The sequence below is a fragment of the Typopeltis vanoorti genome, chromosome 6 (assembly GCF_054136105.1).
Source record: "Typopeltis vanoorti isolate ZY-2024b chromosome 6, IOZ_Tvanoo_1.0, whole genome shotgun sequence".
NCBI classification, from domain to species: domain Eukaryota; kingdom Metazoa; phylum Arthropoda; class Arachnida; order Uropygi; family Thelyphonidae; genus Typopeltis; species Typopeltis vanoorti.
This window is the reverse complement of record NC_143554.1, coordinates 59,594,394-59,615,609: the sequence shown is the minus strand read 5'-3', so window position 1 is coordinate 59,615,609 and position 21,216 is coordinate 59,594,394. Positions and strand designations below refer to the sequence as shown.

The 21,216-nt window shown below is 35.1% G+C and overlaps 1 protein-coding gene across 13 annotated transcripts in view; it reads left to right on the top strand.

The window, feature by feature from the left end:
- LOC150105480 (histone deacetylase 5-like) overlaps nucleotides 1–21,216 on the top strand; it is a 430,130-nt gene that overhangs the window by 253,596 nt on the left and 155,318 nt on the right. For all 13 annotated transcript variants that reach the window (XM_090394187.1, XM_090394195.1, XM_090394193.1 and 10 more), the window contains 3 exons: nucleotides 1,687–1,809; nucleotides 4,304–4,424; nucleotides 10,713–10,884. In XM_090394187.1, coding sequence (XP_090250313.1) covers nucleotides 1,687–1,809; nucleotides 4,304–4,424; nucleotides 10,713–10,884 — 416 coding nt within the window. The remainder of the gene's footprint in view (nucleotides 1–1,686; nucleotides 1,810–4,303; nucleotides 4,425–10,712; nucleotides 10,885–21,216) is intronic.

Genomic DNA, 21,216 nt, shown 5'->3' with positions numbered 1-21,216 from the left:
TTAATGGGCACAACACTCTGTCGGGTAGTGCCAATGCAAATAGACAACGTATTATCATTGAATGAATCCTTGACAGTAACAACCTCTTTTGAATAATAGACTCAAAAGTTTCTCCCATATGCCTATCTGCTCATATTCTGTAGTTGATCTTAAAATTTGGTCTTCTACCATTTTTCCACTGCTCACGTGGGATGTCAAAGATAACATCTACAGAAGTGATCATTTTCCTGTTATTTGCACAATATCTTCACATGAACCATGTTCTACATGTATGCCTATATGGAAAATGGGCCAGGCTGACTGTGGAATACTTTTTACCATCTTGCAAAATTTAATGCTGAGAGTCAGTCAAACACTTATCAGTGAAGCAGTAAAGTATGCAGTAGACTGCATTGTCCAGGTAGCAACAGCCTCAATTCCAAAGGACATCATCTCAGTTTCCACTCTATCTAAAGCCTTGGTGGAACCAATAATGCCAGGCAGTCAAAAAGATCCACACAGAGCAATGGGATATATTTCATAGATACCCCACCACATCAAACTTAACATGCTTTGGCCGAGCAAGGCTAAAAGCTATTATGTGAGATGTCAGAGTCAAAAACAATCTTCGATCCAGTTTACCTCATCAATTAATCAAACAACCAGTGCAAAAATTGTATGGGATAAAATACAGTAAATGAAAGGTAGATACATAATGCACAGTTAGTCTATTTTAGACTGTAATGGATGTGTTGTTACTGATTCCAAAGCTATTGCAGACACTTTGGGAGAAAATTTTTCAGAATTTTTACTATATATCTTCAGTAAATATAACTCATGTTCCAGCAATAAAGTCAGTCTTCTGTATTCACTCTTTTGTCTATTAATGACATAACTGTAGAATTCTCTTGAGTTTTACTTTGCTGCTTCAGCCAGTGTCCTTTCATATGCCAGTTTCTCCTTTCTGACTACACTTGTCACTTTCCTAGCCTGCACTTATACTCCTCATGCTGCAAGGCACCCTATTCTTTATATCTCCTCCATAACATTCATTTTCTAAGAAGTTCCTACATAATTCTGTGCTTCATCCATTTTATCTTTTATTTATCCTCCTAACCTTAAGAATACAATCTGATATTGCCACAAGTAACTGATTTAAGATCAAGAAATTGCCAAATTTCTCTTCCCCTCAATTGATCTTTTCTTTTTTTTTTTTCCAGTCCCCTGCTCTGTAATTTCACACATCTCTTTTCTTTCATAAAGCTTGTACCTATCTAGCACTCCCCACATCAAAATCACATGATTGCTCTCTCCCCTTTAATTAATTAGTGATACTTAATTAATTGCTAAAATTAAATTTTAATAAATTTAACTTCTTGATAACAGCATGTCTCATCATAACAAGATAATATTTCACAGTGGGCGTGTATGAACTTATTTGAGTTATCTATAGACAGTTTTTTGTTATTACTTTGGAAGTTATTTTTGGATTATGTGAAACAAATTTCTAAATGGTGGCCTGTTTTTCTTTTCCTCCATTTGCCTAAATTTTCTTTTCAAAAATTTGAAACAGTATTTAATTAAGAGCTCTTTAATAAATTAAAGATATTTAAATTCACATGCTGTTTAAGTGTATAGTTTGGAAAATTAATTTTGATAGAAAGGTATAGATATGTATGATAATGTTTTTTTGTTGTATATTCCAAGGAGCCACGAACTTCACCTTTCAATTCAGTGGGACAGGGTAGTGTTGGTGACCTTACCTTATATTCCTCGCCTTCAATGCCTAACATTTCTCTTGGAAGACCGCCAGTTCCAAGTGGAAGCACAGTAAGTTAAAACCATATTTTAATAATAAAAACTTAGATTGATGCTTTTGTTGTTCTGTGTTGATACAAGTTTTCAAAAAAGTCCTTCTCAGAGTGGACATAATATATTGTTATAATGCTTATGCATTTTAACAATGAAATTTGAGATATGTAAATACACCACATCACTTATTTTTTAGTATAATAGTACCATCCATAAAATGTTGGGACTGCTACTATAGTAACTAGTACCACTAGCTGATCAAGAGTTAAACAGAAAGCCGGAAACTTGCATTTGTTTTTGTCACTATGGATGTGGTTTCTGGGAAGGTTGTTCTGTAGGATCAGTTGGGAATGATAAAGAAGAATACTCAGTAGGGAGTAATATTCTGCATCTTGGTAGGTCTTAGATTTGAGAGGGTAAGCAGTTGTTACTCTCTACAGAAACAAAAGAGAACTCGTTTTTTAAATTTTTTTGAAGCAGTTAAGAGATGTGATATGTTTGTGTCAAAAGAAGCTTGAAGTTATTATTATTCTAAGAAGAGAAATCTTATCAAGATTGAAGACGTGAGTGTTAACAAAATTAAGATAATTTTTTTTGATAAGAAATGATACAGAACTGCATTTTGGAGGGATTGACATTGACTGGTCCTCTGAGTATGAAGACAGATCAAGGAAATGTAATTTGTAGAGTAAGTGGAGGAGGATGAGGTGGGGAGGGATATGTTTGAGACATAAGTTGATAAGAGGTTATTACCAGATTCATGTGGTTGAAGTTTTTATAGAATGGGGAAGATGGGGAGAATAAGCCATTCCCAGAAGTTGTATAAGATGGGTATGAGCAAGAGGGGGGGGGGAGGATTCAGGAGGTAGGTTTTTACATAAGAGTGATTGCCTGAAAGCATTGTGCTTGTGAAGGTGGTAAATGCATTCAAGGCACAATCCTTTCCTTCCACATATCCTTTAATTTTTGTGATGAATACAAAAATTAAAGGATATGTGGAAAAACAAAACACACACACTGCACTACACAAAATCCTGCAAATTCAAATCACCTGACAACATGGTCTTTGCTGTCATTGTTCTACCACACATTGGCACCATAATGACAATATTGTATTTAAACAAAAAAATACAAATTTTACTTATAGACTAAATAACTCAGTCAATCACACACCCATTTAAAACAAAAACTACAATAAGTTAACATAATATTATCAACTAAAATATGATTAAAAATTATCTTTTAGGAGCACTGATAACTATGCAATACACACAGTACACCACCTGTAGACATTTTATGTGACTTTTACTCATGAAAAGTTGTAAATCTATTCTACATTAGTATTGTAGGCAAGCTAAACTTTTTTTTATATTTTTCTTTTTTTAAAATATATTTTTACATAATTAAGTAGCCCTACTCCAGAAACCAAACAAGGAACATTTTTTTCAGGCCTTCAGTAGGATAGTGGTCTCACAATAAGTGATGTGAGAATTCATGTCTTAGATTATGAAGTTCATCTCCCACCTAAAAATATTCAGAGCCTGAAGCAGGATTCAAATCTGCAAATTGCTAGTTGGAGAGTGAGCATGCTATCTACTCATCCAGTTAGGCTAGACTATTTGATCTGTTTCAGGTGGTAGGGAGATTAAATATTATTCTTAATTGGCAGTATTGTTTAAATTATTAGTGGAATAATTTTTTGTTAGAATTCTTTTGTTAAAATTTTGCTAGGTATAAATTTGTCATGCAGATACTGAAATGTAATGAGATAGTGACACCTGGCAGCATTGTACAGTAATAATTTTATGAGTTTCCAGGGTTGTTCTCTTGCATTAGATTTCATAAATTTTTGCTCATGAATCAGAATAAGCATTATGGATGTTTTGTTGCAAGAAATTATTTGTTTTGAGTATCTGGATGCTCATGATCTGATACTGTCATCCCTAGATGAGTAGATAGCATCCTTTATTTCCCATTAAGCCTTTACAACATGAGTGCTGGCTGTCAAATATTCTTTTACAGTCCATCTGCAAGCCATTCAAACCTTCTTGTGCTTTTTCATTCCATCTGTCTCTAATCTTTGGAACAACTTTCCTTGCAAAATATTTTCCAACGACTACAATCTCTGGGTTTTTCAAGAAAAATATCAGTAATTCCTTCTCTCCACCACCTTTGCCTGTCTACAGCACTGTGTTATAAGCTATACGACTTCTCGTGTGTGGGATTGATGATGTGTGAAAGAACTTACATATGAAACAAATTACAAAACAGTATAAAATTTATCTGAAAACATTTAAAATTACATTCTTTGCCATACTTTCTCTTTTTTATTTCTTTCTTATCTTTGCAAACTATCAATTGAGATGTATTAAATTTAGTTTAATATTTTGAATGCAACTGGAAAATGTAAAACTTTTGCTAAAATTAATTAAAAATTTTAATGAACTTTTTATTTAATTATATGATATAGAGGAAGATAGTAATTAGGCAGTTCTCATTTGTATCTTAATAGGATGGAAAAGCCATTCCGCCTTCAGAATCCCAGGTCAGAGCAATGGCATCACTTCGATTAGGAATGCCTCTGACATCACATATGCTGCATTCCTCTTTGCCATTTTATCCAGCACTTCCAGGTAAAGAATATAATTATCTAAGAATGTAATACCCTAAAATCTCTTTCAAGTAAATATTTGTTTTCTCACACATTGTTTCAAAAGGGAGGTACCAGTTTCTGCAGAACTTTTTTCTGTCCTGCCATTCTTCCATTGATTATCATGCTGCTGCTCATCACCATTTAATGACTACAGTTTATGTAACATAATCCAAGATACTATAAGTGCACTCTGTTTTCTTGTGGTATATAGACTTACTAGAAGTTAAAATTATGGTAGGGGAGAAATGGGATATTTAGGCACTATTTTTACTGAAGATGGTAAATTAAATATAGAAATAGACAACAGAATCAGCAAAGCTGGTATGGTGGGAAGTCAATTGAATAAATTCATATGGAATAAGAGAGAAATTAGTCGCAACACTAAATTAGCTGTATACAAGACAGTGTTCAAACCAGTTTTAACTTATGGATCTGAGAGCTGGGTCAGAAGTAAAACACTTGACCAAAGACTAGAGACTTCAGATATGAGAGTCCTGAGAAAGATTATAGGCGTGAACAGATGGCATCAATGGCAGTATCATATTAAAAACGAGGATATTAGGAAAGAACTTGACATTGTCAGCATCCAGGAATGCGTTACCAGAGCTAATCTCAGGTGGTATGGTCACTTAAACAGAATGGGCGAGGAAAGATTAGCAAAACAAGTGTTCTCTGCCAGGTTGGCAGGAAAACGACCGAGAGGAAGACCAAGATATAGGTGGATTGATACGGTACAAAGTGCTTTAGACGATAGAAATGTAAGAGCTGATAATATTGGAGTGTTGACAAGTAACAGACTGATTTGGAGGAAAATTGTAGATAGGAAATTAATAATGATGTAATTTTTTTCATGTAGTGCTATCATATCCTGTACACCCCTTGAGGATACATGGCAGGAATTTGATGATGATGATGATGAGAAATGGGATATGCCTGTAATGATAAATGCTTGATGATTTAGTGCTTGTATCTCCAGCTGTAGAAGCAGCAGAAAAAGTGGTGCATTAGGATCAAGCGAATAGCAGCTGAGAGATTATTATTATTATTACATAACACCTCCAGGGAGTCCAAAGACTCATCGAGGGAGGGAACCTGCTCTACAACTCTCTGCCACCAACCACAACTACCTTCATCATCTACACCAACGCCATCTACTGCTGACCACCACCACTAGTATTTTCACAGACAATCACAAACATCCATGCCCACGGCTGGGTTGAACCCGCAGCTTTTTGGCTGGAGAACGGATATGCTAACCACTTGGCCAATCAGGCTGGCAAACCAGTGGTGTGAGAAACTAGATACTAGCTGGAGATACTGGTAGTGTGAGGAAAACATGCAAGAGGCCTGATGAATTTAACATTAGTTAGTGTGACTGAGGAATACATAGCAGTTCTGAATGGCCTTGATTGTGGAGATGAATGTTGAGTGAAGGCGGGATGTTTGGAGAAGAAATAGATGTACTGAGGAAAGGAAGTGGAAGGCATCATGACTAAAGTGATGGGAGAGAAGGCTAAAGGAAACTTGAAGTGAGAAAGTCATGAGAATGAGAGAAGAAGGTGAGAGTGGATGAGATGATAGATAGTTGGTATGAATGGTCTATTTGAATTAGGTATTAAAAGAACGTCACTGTTGGGGATTGTGCAGCACAAAAATGTAAGAGGGAAGATGGTAAGTAAGTGTGTTTTCCAGATATGATAATGTGACTTGAGAAGAATAGCAATAATGATTACGAGAGCAAGAATGTGGAGGCAGAGAAGTCTGGATTGTGTGAATGCTCAGCACGCATTTGATGATAGAAGAGATCTCTATGAGAGATGGGTTACATCTGTAAAGATTGTTGTTCTTCAGGTAATTGAGAATATTAGAGTAAGGAAACTAGAGTCTCCTGGGTGGAAGATAGCAGGGATGACCCTGTGTTGATAATAGTAGCTTTGAGATGGATTTGTAGTATATCATAGAGCAGATTGGATCCCAGGGAAGAGCAATAATAGATGTGGGAATATTGATAATGCACTAATTTTCTACAAACAAATGCCAAGAGTATCAGGAATAAATGTTCATTGAAATATTGACAAAAGATGATGTCCCAATGATATTTCAGCAGGATAGAGAGGATAAATGGAGGTGGTGGAATGTACCTTATGATAAATATGTAGTCGGATATTGCTATAGTCTGGAGAATAGAGAGAGAGAGGATTGAGAAATGTGGGAGATTGTTTGGCAAGTGCACAATGAGTGATTATTATGGAAGTTTTAACAATAGGTAAGATTGGACAGAGGAAATGGTATACAGTAAGGCAGGAACTGAATTTCTGGAATTCTTGGTAAAATGAAGTTATCAGATTATAGATTAGTTGGTATTTCTTCTGTAGGTGTTTGTATATTTATGTAAAGGTTAGTATAAATTTGTAAGGGGCATCAGTAATCTGGTTCTTATTGATTTTAATTGCAAAATTAGGCAAAACAAACTTTTTTTTTTTGAATTATATCTATAATACATTTGCTAAAATTATTATAAGTTCATTGGTTATAATAATGAATGATTGTCTGCAGTCATTTGCTTACTTTTTAACATATGAGATATATTTTTAGATATGTTATTTCATTCAGTAAACTGATTCATCCTCTCTGCAATCGCCACTCTCTTAGGCAGTTCATTTGATTCATTCACTACTTCATTACTCTCAAAGGGGAAAAAAAAGGTCTTTCCCTTTCATTCATGAGTATTGTATAAACACTCATGAATGGCTTCCTATCCTCTATCCAGTTTTTCATCTTTTCTAAACTCTGCAGATTTTTTCATTTCTTCTTCACTTGACTTTCATAATAAGGGCTTTAGTTTGATAGATGCCAGTGGCTTAATATTATTTAATAGTTCTTCTCTTTATGCACTCTTCTACATGCCTTAGTAGTGTAATTATTATCTTCCACTGGTAGTGGTAGGATTTTTCAGATCATATATTATTATTATTACGTAAGACCTCCATGGAATCCAAAGACTCATTGAGAAAGGGCACCAACTCTACAACTCTCTGTTCTCCACCAACTGCAACTACCTTCATCTACACTAATGCCATCTGCCGCTGATCATCACCACTAGTATTTGCAAAGACCATCACAAACATCGATGCCCATGGCAGGATCCGAACCCACAGCCTTTTGGCTGGAGAGCAGATATACTAACCACTTGGCCAACCAGGCCGGCATATCCACAGAGTTGGTTTGTTTCATTCTATTTATAAAAGTTTTTGGATTAATATTAGCATTGTTAGTTAACTGTTAGGAATATTATTACGTGACACCTCCAAGGACTCGTTGAGGGAGGGCACCTACTGTACAACTCTCCATCTCCACCAACTACAGTGAACCACATCAACTACACACATGCCATCTACTACCCACCACTAGTATTTACACAGAAAATCACAAACATCCATATCCACGGCATGATTCGAACCCACAGCATTTTGGCTGGAGAGTGGATATGCTAACCATTCGGCCAACCAGGCCGGCAAATATTTGGTTTGCAGGGAAGAGGCACTGGGGGACCTCTCAGTCTGCAGTCGAATGCTTTACCACTGAGCTATACCCCTACAAATAATCCTGATCAAAGCTATATCCCAAGAAATTTACTCAGTAAATTATCCACTATAATGAACTATTCCTGTTGTCCCTATACATTTACTGTACCAAAGTCAGTTGTATAACTCAGGATTGACTTGATTATTTTTTATTATCAATTGGTTTAATACTAGCTGTTATTTATGCATGATTTGTCAGCTATGTGTTCTTTCCAAAGTTTATTTTTACAGTGTATTTCCATGAGAACTTGATTACTCTCATCTTGACTGCCTTCTGCTTTATTTCAGAATTTAGTTCTTTTTATTTATAATATTGATCAGGAAAAAGTATATGACAAGACACCAATAGAAAAGGTGTTCAAAATGCTACAGTTATATTGGTGTAAATGGGACATTATATTGTGCAATACATAGTTTACATTAAATTGTAAGTCAGCAGTTTGAAGGAGATACAGGAAGTTGATTTGATGCACAGTTCTGCACTGTTGTTCATCTCCTATATGGATGAAGGAAAGTAGTATTTGGCCTAATATTGAAATTAGAAATGATGATCTTAACTCTTTATGCAGACAGATGATGTTATACTCTTAAATAAATCTGATACAAGCTGCAGGTTTCCTAAACTGAATAACTGCTGTAACAAATTCGGTATGAAAAATAAAAAGACAAAGACAAAAAATAGGTAGAAACAGTTGAAAAAGTTAGCTGCATTCTTAATTTATATATATATATATATACACATCTGATCCACACACACAAAAGGCCACAAGACCTATAGCATATTAATGCAATGCGTGGGTAAGAGGAAAAGAAGAAAGGCAGAATCTGTTCACATAATGGGAAACCTACAAAATAAGTAAAAGATTTCAACTATTTAGGCACAACTTTTGGTGAAGATGGAAGCAGACAATAGAAGAAGCAAAGCTGATGTGGTGGGGAATGCGAATAAATTTATATGAAATAAGAGAGAAATTAGTTCAAACACTATATTTTGAAATTGGAAATGATGATCTTAGCTCTTTATGCAGACAGATGATGTTATACTCTTAAATAAATCTGGAAAACTATATACAAGACTGTTCAAATCAAGTTCTCACTTATGAATCTGAGAGTTGGTTCGAAATAAAAACAGCTGATGACTGGAAGCCACAGATATGATGGTTCTGAGAAAAATTAGGAGAGTGAACAGATGCCATCAGTGGCTCATATTAAAGATGATGAAATTTGGAAGGAAGAACTTGAGATTTAGCATTCTGGAAGTTATAAGCAGTGGTATTGATGCCAGGGTGCTGAGGAAAAGACTACAAAGGAAGCCCAATATCTATGTGGATTGTAAATTTTCTCTTTACATGTGCTTTCACATCTGAATAATGAGCCTTGCATTCTACTGCCAGTTGACCGTATTTATAGTTTCTTTATAGCTGTATAAATAGCTGTGTTTACTGTTTCCCATGGGTTCCTAATTTATCAAGTGACTGACTTGAGAGTGGCAGAAAGAAAACCCTCTGTAACAGCTATTCTTGTTTCATGCAACTGTCTGTTCTTTTTGTACATTTGCTCTGATGATATGACTTATCACAAAATATGAGTATTTTAGATTAAATGCCTTATTTCATCTTTATGTCATTTACGTATATGGTAAGTTCATTCTTTATGAACTCTGCTAGTATTCACAATCAAAAGATCGTGTTGTTGTGTGCATGTGAGGGCCCTTTTTCTGCAAATATCGCCTTCATCCTGACTCACAGCTAAGACTAGGATTGATGATAATCCCAGTCTCTGTTTCCCATGGGTTCCTAATTTATCAAGTGACTGACTTGAGAGTGGCAGAAAGAAAACCCTCTGTAACAGCTATTCTTGTTTCATGCAACTGTCTGTTCTTTTTGTACATTTGCTCTGATGATATGACTTATCACAAAATATGAGTATTTTAGATTAAATGCCTTATTTCATCTTTATGTCATTTACGTATATGGTAAGTTCATTCTTTATGAACTCTGCTAGTATTCACAATCAAAAGATCGTGTTGTTGTGTGCATGTGAGGGCCCTTTTTCTGCAAATATCGCCTTCATCCTGACTCACAGCTAAGACTAGGATTGATGATAATCCCAGTTGCAACAAAGTTCTTTGAACTCATATTCAACAACAAAACTCTTCCCCCCCCCCCAATTCATTACTTGAAGGATGCATGACAGATTGCAATGAACATACTTGTACCTGTCTTCCACCGTTTGGGGTGCAGACCTCCATAGGACCACCTGGTGAGAACTGTATAATACTTCACTAAGGTGTGGCATGACCATATACCATTTGCTGATGTCCAGTGAAATTATGAATGAATACATGAGCCAAAAATAGCTCTAGGTTCAGTTGTGATAATGAATGGTATCACAATACTTTTTTTTTACTGTTATCTCTGATCATTTCTTTACTTGTTAAATATCTTTATGTTTTTCATTCTGAAGACTTTTTTCTCATAAAAGGGAGGGATTGGTTACATTCACTGATACGGAACATGCATTTGAAGGTGCTTTATTCACAGTATCATGAAGTGTTTCTCAGAGATATGTACAGGGTTTGCAAAATAACACTGTAAACTGTATCTAAAAAAGTGAAAGTATTAAATCTTTTCATCTGAATTATTTTATGAACTTAACATGTGTTCTTTTATGTATATATGCAGTAATTGATGGCGAGTTCACGCCACCAACAAGTCCAAGCTACATACATCAAGCAAAAATTTTGGATAGCAACACTGGACCTGGATCTACTGGTGCTCTTTCCCTAATGTCAGGTGTTTATCCTCCTAATACAGTTATTACTGATACTCATGTTGCCCAAGTAAGACTTCACAGGTGAGTTATTTCATTTTCATGATAAATTTATTGTGTTATTTTTAGCTGCATTTTATGAAATGAGTAAGCTTTATTATTATTGTACAGGCACCTCCATGGAGTCCAAAGACTCATTGTAAGAGACCCAAACTATCCACACAATATCTATCATACCTCTCCTTGAGCCTGTTAACAGACCTATTATCAGCTGTCACTATTATAAAAAGTTAGTAAATTACTAAGGCATGAGCAACCCTTCAAGCCATTTTGTCCCTCAGAGAGTATCATATTCTTATCCACAGATTTCCTTTTACCAACTTTTCCAGTACTTTTTACCACTACCATCATTCCTGAAATACTGATTGGTCTGTAATTTGCTACTGCCTTTTCAGAACCTCCCTTATGAAAAGGAATTATTTTTTCCTCTTTTCACTATCTTGGAACACTCTGCCAGAGCTGAGATTTCAAGAGTCTAGTCAGAGTCATTGACAGTTCCCTTTCACATTGTCATAAAATGTGAGCTGATATCCCATCTAATCCCTCTGATCTATTGACATCGAGATTCTGTAATATCCTAAGAATCTTTTTATTCATCCATTTCTGTTCCTACATCAGTCCATGTCACATATGCCACAACACTAACCTTGCTCGAGTGATATACACTTGTAAAATACCTTAGTTTCTTTGGCAACTATAATTCTAACAAATTCAGTTCTGAGTTAGTAGAGGATGATTAGCATGTACTGTTGCTTCCTCCTTCTTTTCCCCAAACCTAAAAGACAGCAGTGTATAATTATTATGCTTGCATTACTGGACTTTCTTTTAGAAATTCTTATTACTTTCCAAAATAAGAAGTTAAAATATGGAAAAAAATTTTTTCCTTCATTCGTATAAAATATTTGTAAATATAAAACAATATATACATCATGATTTATTAATGAGAAATATTTTCAAGTACCCTCTAAGAATCTTTTTATTCATCCATTTCTGTTCCTACATCCGTCCATGTCACATGTGCCACAACACTAACTTTGCTCGAGTGATATACACTTCTAAAATTAGAGTAGCCTCTAAACAGGTACTCATTTTTTTAATATAAGAATGCAAATAATGTTTAATTTAGATCTCATATAAAGTAAAACATTGAAACGATTAATAAAATGTTTATTGAAAAAAAATTACAGTACAAAAATGCTTACTAGTTTTCTTAAATGAATGAAATTATTATTTTTTTTTTCCAGCAAAACTTAACCAGGTAAGAATTCAACGAGGAGGCATATTGTAGGTTGTCAGTGAGTTCAATAATCTGGAAGGCCCTGCTTGAGTTCTGGTTTCTTTTAAAAATAATTAATCTAAAGTTTGTCTCTTCTGCAATTTTTCAAATAAAATTTCACCGTATTATTATTATTATTACCCCAAGACCTCATGGAGTCAAAAGCTCATCTGGGAGGTCCTTTTATCACACACACACACATCTCATCATACCATTCTTAAACACACTCAAACTCCTTGCAGACACCACACTCTCAGGCAAGGCATTCCAATCATTCACAACTCTACACGAAAAAAACCTCCCTCTCACTCCCCTACTCACACCCTCTTTATACAGTTTCCAGGGATGACCTCTGGTTCTCCCCTGATCTCCCACTATCTGTTCTCTGTAGAACTTCTCCACCATTGATCCTATAACAACCTCTTACCAACTTGTTATCAGGCAGTTTATCCTTGATTTTGTTGTGTCGTACATCCTGGCTTTGAATCTGCCATCTTGTTGGGACGTTATTTTTATTTAAATTATCCGTTTTTTTATTTTTATTTATTTTTATTTTATTTTATTTTTTATTAATTGTTGGTTGATTACTGATCCAAATATAGAGAAATTTATATTATCCTGAGCTTCACAAGTCTTGACGCACTCGTTTCAAGTAATCTACTTATTCCTTATTTTCTTCTATGCATTAATTTCAGCTTTGCACTATTCTTCCTCAAAACAATTGGAATTCGACATAATTTTAGAATTCCATAGAAATATTCCTAATTGCCTATTAATTTCCCGGTCCATTCTTAATTTATGGCATTTCCAAATTCCCTTTACTTCACTCCGTGCTGTCCTGAATGCTTCCCTCCTGTTTACTTTTGTTTTCCAATAAAATACCTTCATTCTTCCTGCCAAAATTTGGTTCTAGCCAGTTCAGCTCATATCAACTCCTTCTCCCTTCGAATACCATAGCTCACGCTCCATGCACTCGCTATCTAAAATTAACTCCGTTTCCTTGACAACAGCCAATCAAATTCAATCAGAAGAATTACATAAAATTACTTTCTCTTTCAGTAAAAAATATCATAGTTCACATAGGGTACATTAAACTTACATATATATATAATTTCTTACAATATTATTATAAGAATAAATAAAATAAAATAAATGACATTTTTATACAGAGTACTTTTTATAACTGTTACATTACTTAAGATTATATTATTAAATAATAATAAACAAAATTCAAGGCAATTATATGAATAACACAGTATAAGCAAGCAACAAACAATAAATAATATTTACAAGTCTTGCTTATGAAATGGAGGATTATGTTAAATATGAATGAAGTATTATAATTTATAAATTACCTTCATTCATAATTTAACAAAAAACAAAAATTTAATAATTTAACAAAAAAAATTTAATGGAACAACCCGTTACCAACTTGTATCAGGCAGTTTATCCTTGATTTTCTATTCAGTTTTTCAGAATTATCGTATAGTGAATGATTTTCCAAAAAATATTCCAAGCCTTCATCTATTTTTTTGTAATGATCCCCTATTCCATTAATCGACAATTGCCTCTTGAGAATCTCTTGTTGTGTCATTGTTATTTTCTTCCTTTTCACTGGATATGATATCTAAATTGTTCATGGCTGTGCCAGCAGTCCTTTGAGTTGTGAAGACAATCCAGATGACTGCTGCAGAGGAAGATGCTGACCAACAGAGACGAGAGAAGAAGTTCCATAGTATAAAGCTTGAAACAGATCACATCAGGTCACCAGGATTTTAAGGGATGAAATATAACTGTGGAGAGGATACAAAAGCAGATGGCAAAAATGACGTTGTGGTTGCAAGAACGTTGATTATGAGGATAAACTTAGAGCATGTGATCTGAGTTTCTTATAAATAAGATGAATGGCTATGTAATTTAAATATTTAAGCTGTTGAGAGGTATTTACCAGATTGATAATGAGTAGATTTTTCATGTGGCAGTATGAGAGGAAGGAGCAAGGACAAGAGGCCATTTCTGGCAGTTGCAAACCAAGTAGTGAGAAAATGGTAAGTAATATTTTTGTGTGAACAGTAGCAGGGGGCATAAATGCATTGCATGAGAATGTATCTAGTGAATGAATCTTAAGATTCTGTGGAAGTCCAAAATCATTTGACTTAATTATCCATGTTAATTTGTCTGTTTCAGCAGTTAATTTGCTGAATGTGAGACACAGGTAATAAGCATTTAACACTTATGACATTGTGGACCATGGGTTCATGATGGATATTGCATGTGGTGGCAGTAAAAAAACTCTTCATTTAGAACATACATCATCCAAGTCAACAGTATGAGCAAAAGCATTATCCAAAATCAAAAGGAATAATAAAATGAATGTTTTTTTATTTTTGCATTATCTTTTTGTTTCAGGCACAAAATAAATGACGAACCAATCTCGGAGGGTGGTTGAAGGAGAGATATCAAAGAGTGGTTTATTCAGGAGTGGAGTCTAAAAGACGTCTTGTGACTAGTGGAGTGCCACAGGGCTCTGTTCTTGGACCACTGCTTTTCAATTTGTTCATCAATGATATTGGAAAGGATCTGAGAGGAAGTGTTCGCTTGTTTGCTGATGATGCAAAGTTGGGTAGAGCAATTGTGAGTGCACAAGATGTCAAAATTTTACAGGATGATTTGGATAGTTTGGAGGACTGGGCTAGGAAAAATGGATGTCAATTTAATGTGGCAAAGTGTAAGGTTATGCACTTTGGGGTGAAAAGAATAGCAACAGTATATCGCATTGGTGGAATCATACTCCAGGAGATTGATGAGACCAGGGATTTGGGAGTGTTGGTGGATAGGGAGTTGAAGTTTAGGGGGCACATTGCAAAAGTAACTAAAACAGCTCACCAAATCACTTGGCTTCTGAAAAATACTTTAACATGCAGAGACGAACAAGTTGTTGTTCCTCTGTATTGAGCCTTGATAAGACCCCATCTGGACTTCTGTGCCCAGCTATGGGCACCAGGATTTCTTCGTGATAGGGAGGAAGTGGAGAGGGTCCAGAGACGAGTGACCAAGATGATGATAGGTCTGTGGAATGAATCTTATGAGAATAGGTTGAAGATTTGTGGGTTGCAGAAATTGGACGATAGGCGAAGGAGGGGTGATATGATTGAGACATTCAAATTACTGAAGGGTTTTTATAAGATTGATCCAGAAGATATTTTTGAAAATATGACTGGTGGTGGGAGGACTAGGGGCCATGCATGGAAGCTGGGCAAGAGCGTGGTTGACAAGGGTGTTAGAGCTAGGTTCTTTACTTGGAGAGTGGTAAATGAGTGGAATAAGCTTCCAGAGTCTGTTGTGGGTGCTACGACCATGAATGAGTTCAAGGCAAGGTATGATAGATACTGTGTGAATGTTGAATAGTTGTTCTTGACACGATGTTAGGGCCTCCCTCGATGAGTCTGTCGACTCCTTGGAGTTTCCCGGAACAATAATAATAATAATAATAATAAAAAAAAAATTTTTATGATCTATGCTATGCACCTCTGATTTCCAAATTATGAAAAGTAGGAAATTTTTAATTTTTTAAAAATCTCCTCACTTCTATAAAAAGACTTTCCTTTCTTGTCACCATCTGCATCATCACAAAAAAAAAATTTTTTTTTTGGTTACTCTTTCTTCCTGGCAAGATGTATGTTCTTATTAGTATTATTTATTATTATTACCATCAGACTTCAGACTCACTAATCCAGTACCTAACCTCATCTGTTCTTCTAGTAATGAACTTGTTGCATGACAATCTAGAAAAATCCTTTGCAAAATCTAAGTATAAAACTTTATATGCATCAACCTTGACCAGTATATTTCTCACTTTTTTGTTAGTACATACATAGTTTATTCACAATATGATACAATATGAAAAGGGAAAAGAGATTTATATTAAAAATTAAAATATTGCAAATTATGGTCTTCCAAGTCTCTCTATCTTGAGCTAACTGGTAGATGTCAGATGGAGTTTTACAGTTCTGTCCACTGATGGTTTCACATATGTATTGCCAAAATTGTTTGCATGGTCTTCCTCTACTGCGTTTGCCATCTTCTGATTTGTAGAGGATGAGGGATTCCAAAAAGGGCGAGACTTCAGGATGTGTAAGTTGATGCCCAAGCCATCTAAGTTGTAGTTTTCTTGACTATATTGACAAGTGGTTCTTGCTTAGCCAGATTTAGCACAGCAGAGTTAGTGACACGGTCCATCCAGGTGTATCCAAGAATCAGTCTGAGACATGTAGTTCCAAAGGAGTTAATTAGATCTGTAGTTTTTTTGGTGCTTATTGTCCAGGTTTGAGAACCATACAAGAAGATGGATCTACTTGTTGCATGGTATAGTCTTAATTTTGTATTTAATGATACTAATGATGATTTCCTGATTAGGTGGAGTTTGTTATGGAAGACTAGAGCCAGCTGTTTGCTTTTTTCTGATATCATTTTTATTATTGTTAGTACATAAGTAAAATGGTAAAACATAATCCTCTGTCCACCTACACAAACCCATGCTATCTATCATAGAAAACACTGTTATTATCAATCTGTTTCTGCAGTTTAGCTCTCTCTAACACCACAACTCCAGACATGTAGAATGGCCTGTTATTTGAAACCTGTCTTATCTTTCTGTTTTCATTATAATTTTACTTTTATTTACTTTTGAGATTTGTCCTGATATGTTATCAAGTGATATTGCCTTATTGTTAACAAGTTAACTTGTTAACAATAAGGCAATATTGTTAACAAATTTTAACAATTAACAATTTTAACAAATAAGGTAAAAAAACGTGATGGAATAAAGTTTGCAACTTTATTCCTTCACGAAAAGGGCTTCCTTCAAACACAATCACTTAGTGCAGCCTTCTGCCTTTTTATGCTGTTGTGTGCTACCATATGAACTCTTTGTGTTGAATTTGAATGTGTATCCACTTTTTACTGGAAATCATCAATTATACAAATTGCCACAAGCTGATATTTCTGAATTGGCAATTGTAATCTTCTGAAATAGTGTTCGTCCTTCAGTTTTGTTCACAAGTGTACTTTATTTGGTCTTTTCACCTTAGACATTGCTACTGTTGAACAGTTCATCAGTGTCCAACAAACATCTGTTTTCTTTCTGCCCAACTCCTTTTTTCCATGCGATACCTCCCAGCTGTTGTATAAGTTTTTCAACACTAACTGCCTTGTATATACTTTCTTCATGAATATAGTAGTGAACAAATTAATTCAAGCACTCATCTTAAAGAAAAATTTTAATTTCATAAGAAAAAAGTACAAAAATTAAACTCCAACTTTACCTAATAATTTATATGTGCTTCTCTGTTCCTAATACATTCATTAATTTGTTTTGATATGGACTCTACTAAACGTAGAGCACATTTTTATTATTTCTTCATCTCAAAACCATACTTTTATAATGTACTGGGGAGGGGGACATTACGGCGCCCTTCCCCCCGAGTTCTGGACTGGTAGGCGGTTCTCCTTTAATTCTGATGACTCAAATTTTGAAGACTCGACACCCAGGGTAGCCCCTGAGTTTCAAAACATTTCAAAAAACGTGACATACAGACGTGACCGTGACATACAAACGTGACATAAAAAGGCTTATCATTTTATATATATATAGGGTAGATTGTATTAAGTTTTCCTTTGTATCAAAATTTAATTTTCTAAGTCTCTTTTACATTATGGTCCACAAATTTTTCTATTGGGTTAATGTCAGGAGAGTTATCTGGCCACTGAAGCAATTGCATGTTGTGATCTTTCAGGAACTCTTTCACTTTTTTTGAAGTATTTTATGGAGCAAAATTCTGGTGGAAGATTAGTTCTTTATCTTTCTGGATCTGTGGGACTACTCTTTTCTCCAATATTTTTATGTATTGATCATTCTTTTCCTTTCCTTTAGTGTTACATGGTGATCAGCATTTATTTTAGACAAATTATGGACTCTACAACTGTGTTATAAATAATTATTTTAATTTCCTGACGTTTCAACCTTCATATATTAAGGTCATCATCTGGAGTATATACACACATACAAAGACGAGCTACGTTACATTTCACACAGTAAGCTACAGATACAATGATTTGATCAACGATTATTCTGCTGGCATGACCTCTAGTGAAAAAAATAAAAAATAAATAAAAAATTACATTAAATTAAAATAAGAAAATAAAATAACTACATCAAAGCTATATTTCTATTTAAGATAACAAAAAAGAAACATTCTTTCATATAGATCTTTTAGATCTTATTAAAAACACACAATATTTTGTAAACAAAATCAAAGACATTACACTGGAAAAAGAAGATTTATTAGTCAGTTTTGATGTCTCTGCCCTCTTCAAATGTCCATCAATGACACAGGCCTTCTATTACAGGATAAATTCCCTTCCGATATCACAGCATTCTTTGCGCATGTACTACTCTGACCACTTTGTGTAACAAAACACTTTCTACCTTCAAAAAGAAGGCACAGCCATGGGCTCACCATTATCCCCCTATTGCTAACTTTTACATGGAACATTTTGAGCAACGTGCTCTAGATTCCTCTCCTTTAAAACCCAGAATCTGGCTTAGATACGTTGATGATGTTTTTGCTATCTGGCCCCATGGCTGCCAGACATTACACACTTTCCTCAGCGACCTAAACAAACAACACAAATGCATACAATTCACAATTGAGATTGAAACTCAGAACACACTTCCGTTTCTAGATATACTTGTCACACGTCATCCGTTGGCAGTCTTTCCTTCATTATTTACCGAAACCGACACATACTGGCCAATATATACACATCAACTCCTACCATCACCCAACACAAAAACTAGGTGTCTCATTAACACACTAAAAAACAGAGTTCTGAAGATTTGCTCCACCCTTCTTAAAAAATGGTTACAGCCAAAATACTATCCACAAAATTCTGTACAAGACCCCACTTAAAAACAAAAATAAACTAGACTACAATAAAACTGTAACCATTCCATACATTAAAGGGATATCAGACAAAATAAGCAGAATACTACAGACATACAACCTTAAAGCCACCTTTAAACCTCCTGCAAAATTAAAAAAACTTACTCAACTCATCCAAGGACCCACTTCCTCCACTAGCCCACCCTGGAGTATACCATATTCACTGTACCTGTAATTTCTCCTATATAGGAGAAACAGGACGCACGATTCCCATCAGACAAAAAGAACATAAACGGCACATTAAATTTAATAACTATGGTGAAGCTGGCCTGTCTGATCATGCTCTGAAGACTTTACATAAAATTGACTGGAAAAGCACCTGTTGTTTACACTAACCAAAACATGGTCATCATCATCAAATTCCTGCCATGTACCCTCAAGGGGTGTACAGGATATGACAGTACTACATGAAAAAATTACATCATTACTAACTTCCTATCTACAATTTTCCTCCAAATCAGTCTGTTACTTGTCAAGACTCCAACATTATCAGATCTTATATTTCTATCGTCTAAGGCACTTTGTACTGTATCAATCCACCTATATCTTGGTCTTCCTCTGGGTCGTTTTCCTGCCAACCTGGCAGAGAACACTTGTTTTGCTAATCTTTCCTCTCCCATTCTATTTAAGTGACCATACCACCTGAGATTAGCTCTGCTAACGCATTCCTGGATGCTGACAATGTCAAGTTCTTTCCTAATATCCTCATTTTTAATATGATATTGCCATTGATGCCATCTGTTTATGCCTCTAATCTTTCTCAGGACTCTCATATCTGCGGTCTCTAGTCTTTGGTCAAGTGTTTTACTTCTGACCCAGCTCTCAGATCCATAAGTTAAAACTGGTTTGAACACTGTCTTGTATACAGCTAATTTAGTGTTCCGACTAATTTCTTTCTTATTCCATATGAATTTATTCAATTGACTTCCCACCATACCAGCTTTGCTGATTCTGTTGTCTATTTCTATATTTAATTTACCATCTTCAGTAAAAATCGTGCCTAAGTAGCTGAAATGTTTTACTTGTTCCACAGGTTCTCCATTCACAACACAGTTGACATTTTCAATGATTCTGCCTATTTTCATTGTCTTTGTCTTTTTATTGCTGACCTTCATACCATATCTATTACAACAGCTATTCAATTTAGTCAGAGAATCTTGCAGACTTGTAGCGGATTTATTTAGAAGTATAACATCATCCGCATAGAGCAAAGAGCTGACATTAACATCTCCAATTTTGATATCAGGTTTAATACCACATTCCTTCATAATGTGATCCATATAGATAATGAATAACAGAGGGGATAATGTACATCCTTGTCTCACACCAGATTTAACATTAAACCATCTTCCTGTACTTCCTTCAATTCTAACTGCTGACTTACAACTCAAATAAAGACTAAGTATTGCTTGATATAATGCCCCATTGACACCATATAACTGAAGCGTATTGAATAGCTTCTCTCTTGGCACCTTGTCATATGTCTTTTCCAAATTGACAAAACTTAAATACAGATCTTTGTTATATTCCCATGCTTTCTCGACTATTTGTCGTAAAGTGAAGATCTGATCCTGACAGCCTCTATTTGGCATGAATCCAGCTTGTTCTTCACCAAGCTTTTCTTCCACAATTCTTCTCAACCGTTTCTCAAGTATACTTGCATAGATCTTGCCAGGAACACTCAGTAGGGAAATACCTCTGTAATTCTCACATTCAGTTTTATTTCCCTTTTTATATATGGGTACTATGAGAGCTCTACTCCAATCATCGGGAATTCGTCCCTCTGTCCAGGCTTTCTGAACTATGCAGTGCAGCCACTGTAAGACTTTTATACCACTATACTTCAGCATTTCTGGTCAAATATCATCTACTCGTGCTGCCTTTCCACATTTCAAGCCTTTGATGGCTTTTTCTACTTCAAGTATGGATATGTATTCCTGACTGCATGCCTGGTCAGTGTTTTTTATCACTGTGCTGTCATCACTGCTTATTTCATTTAGCAGTTTTTCAAAGTAATTACTCCATACTTCAAGGATATCTTTTTCTCCTGTTTTCATGTCACCTTTATCATCTCTA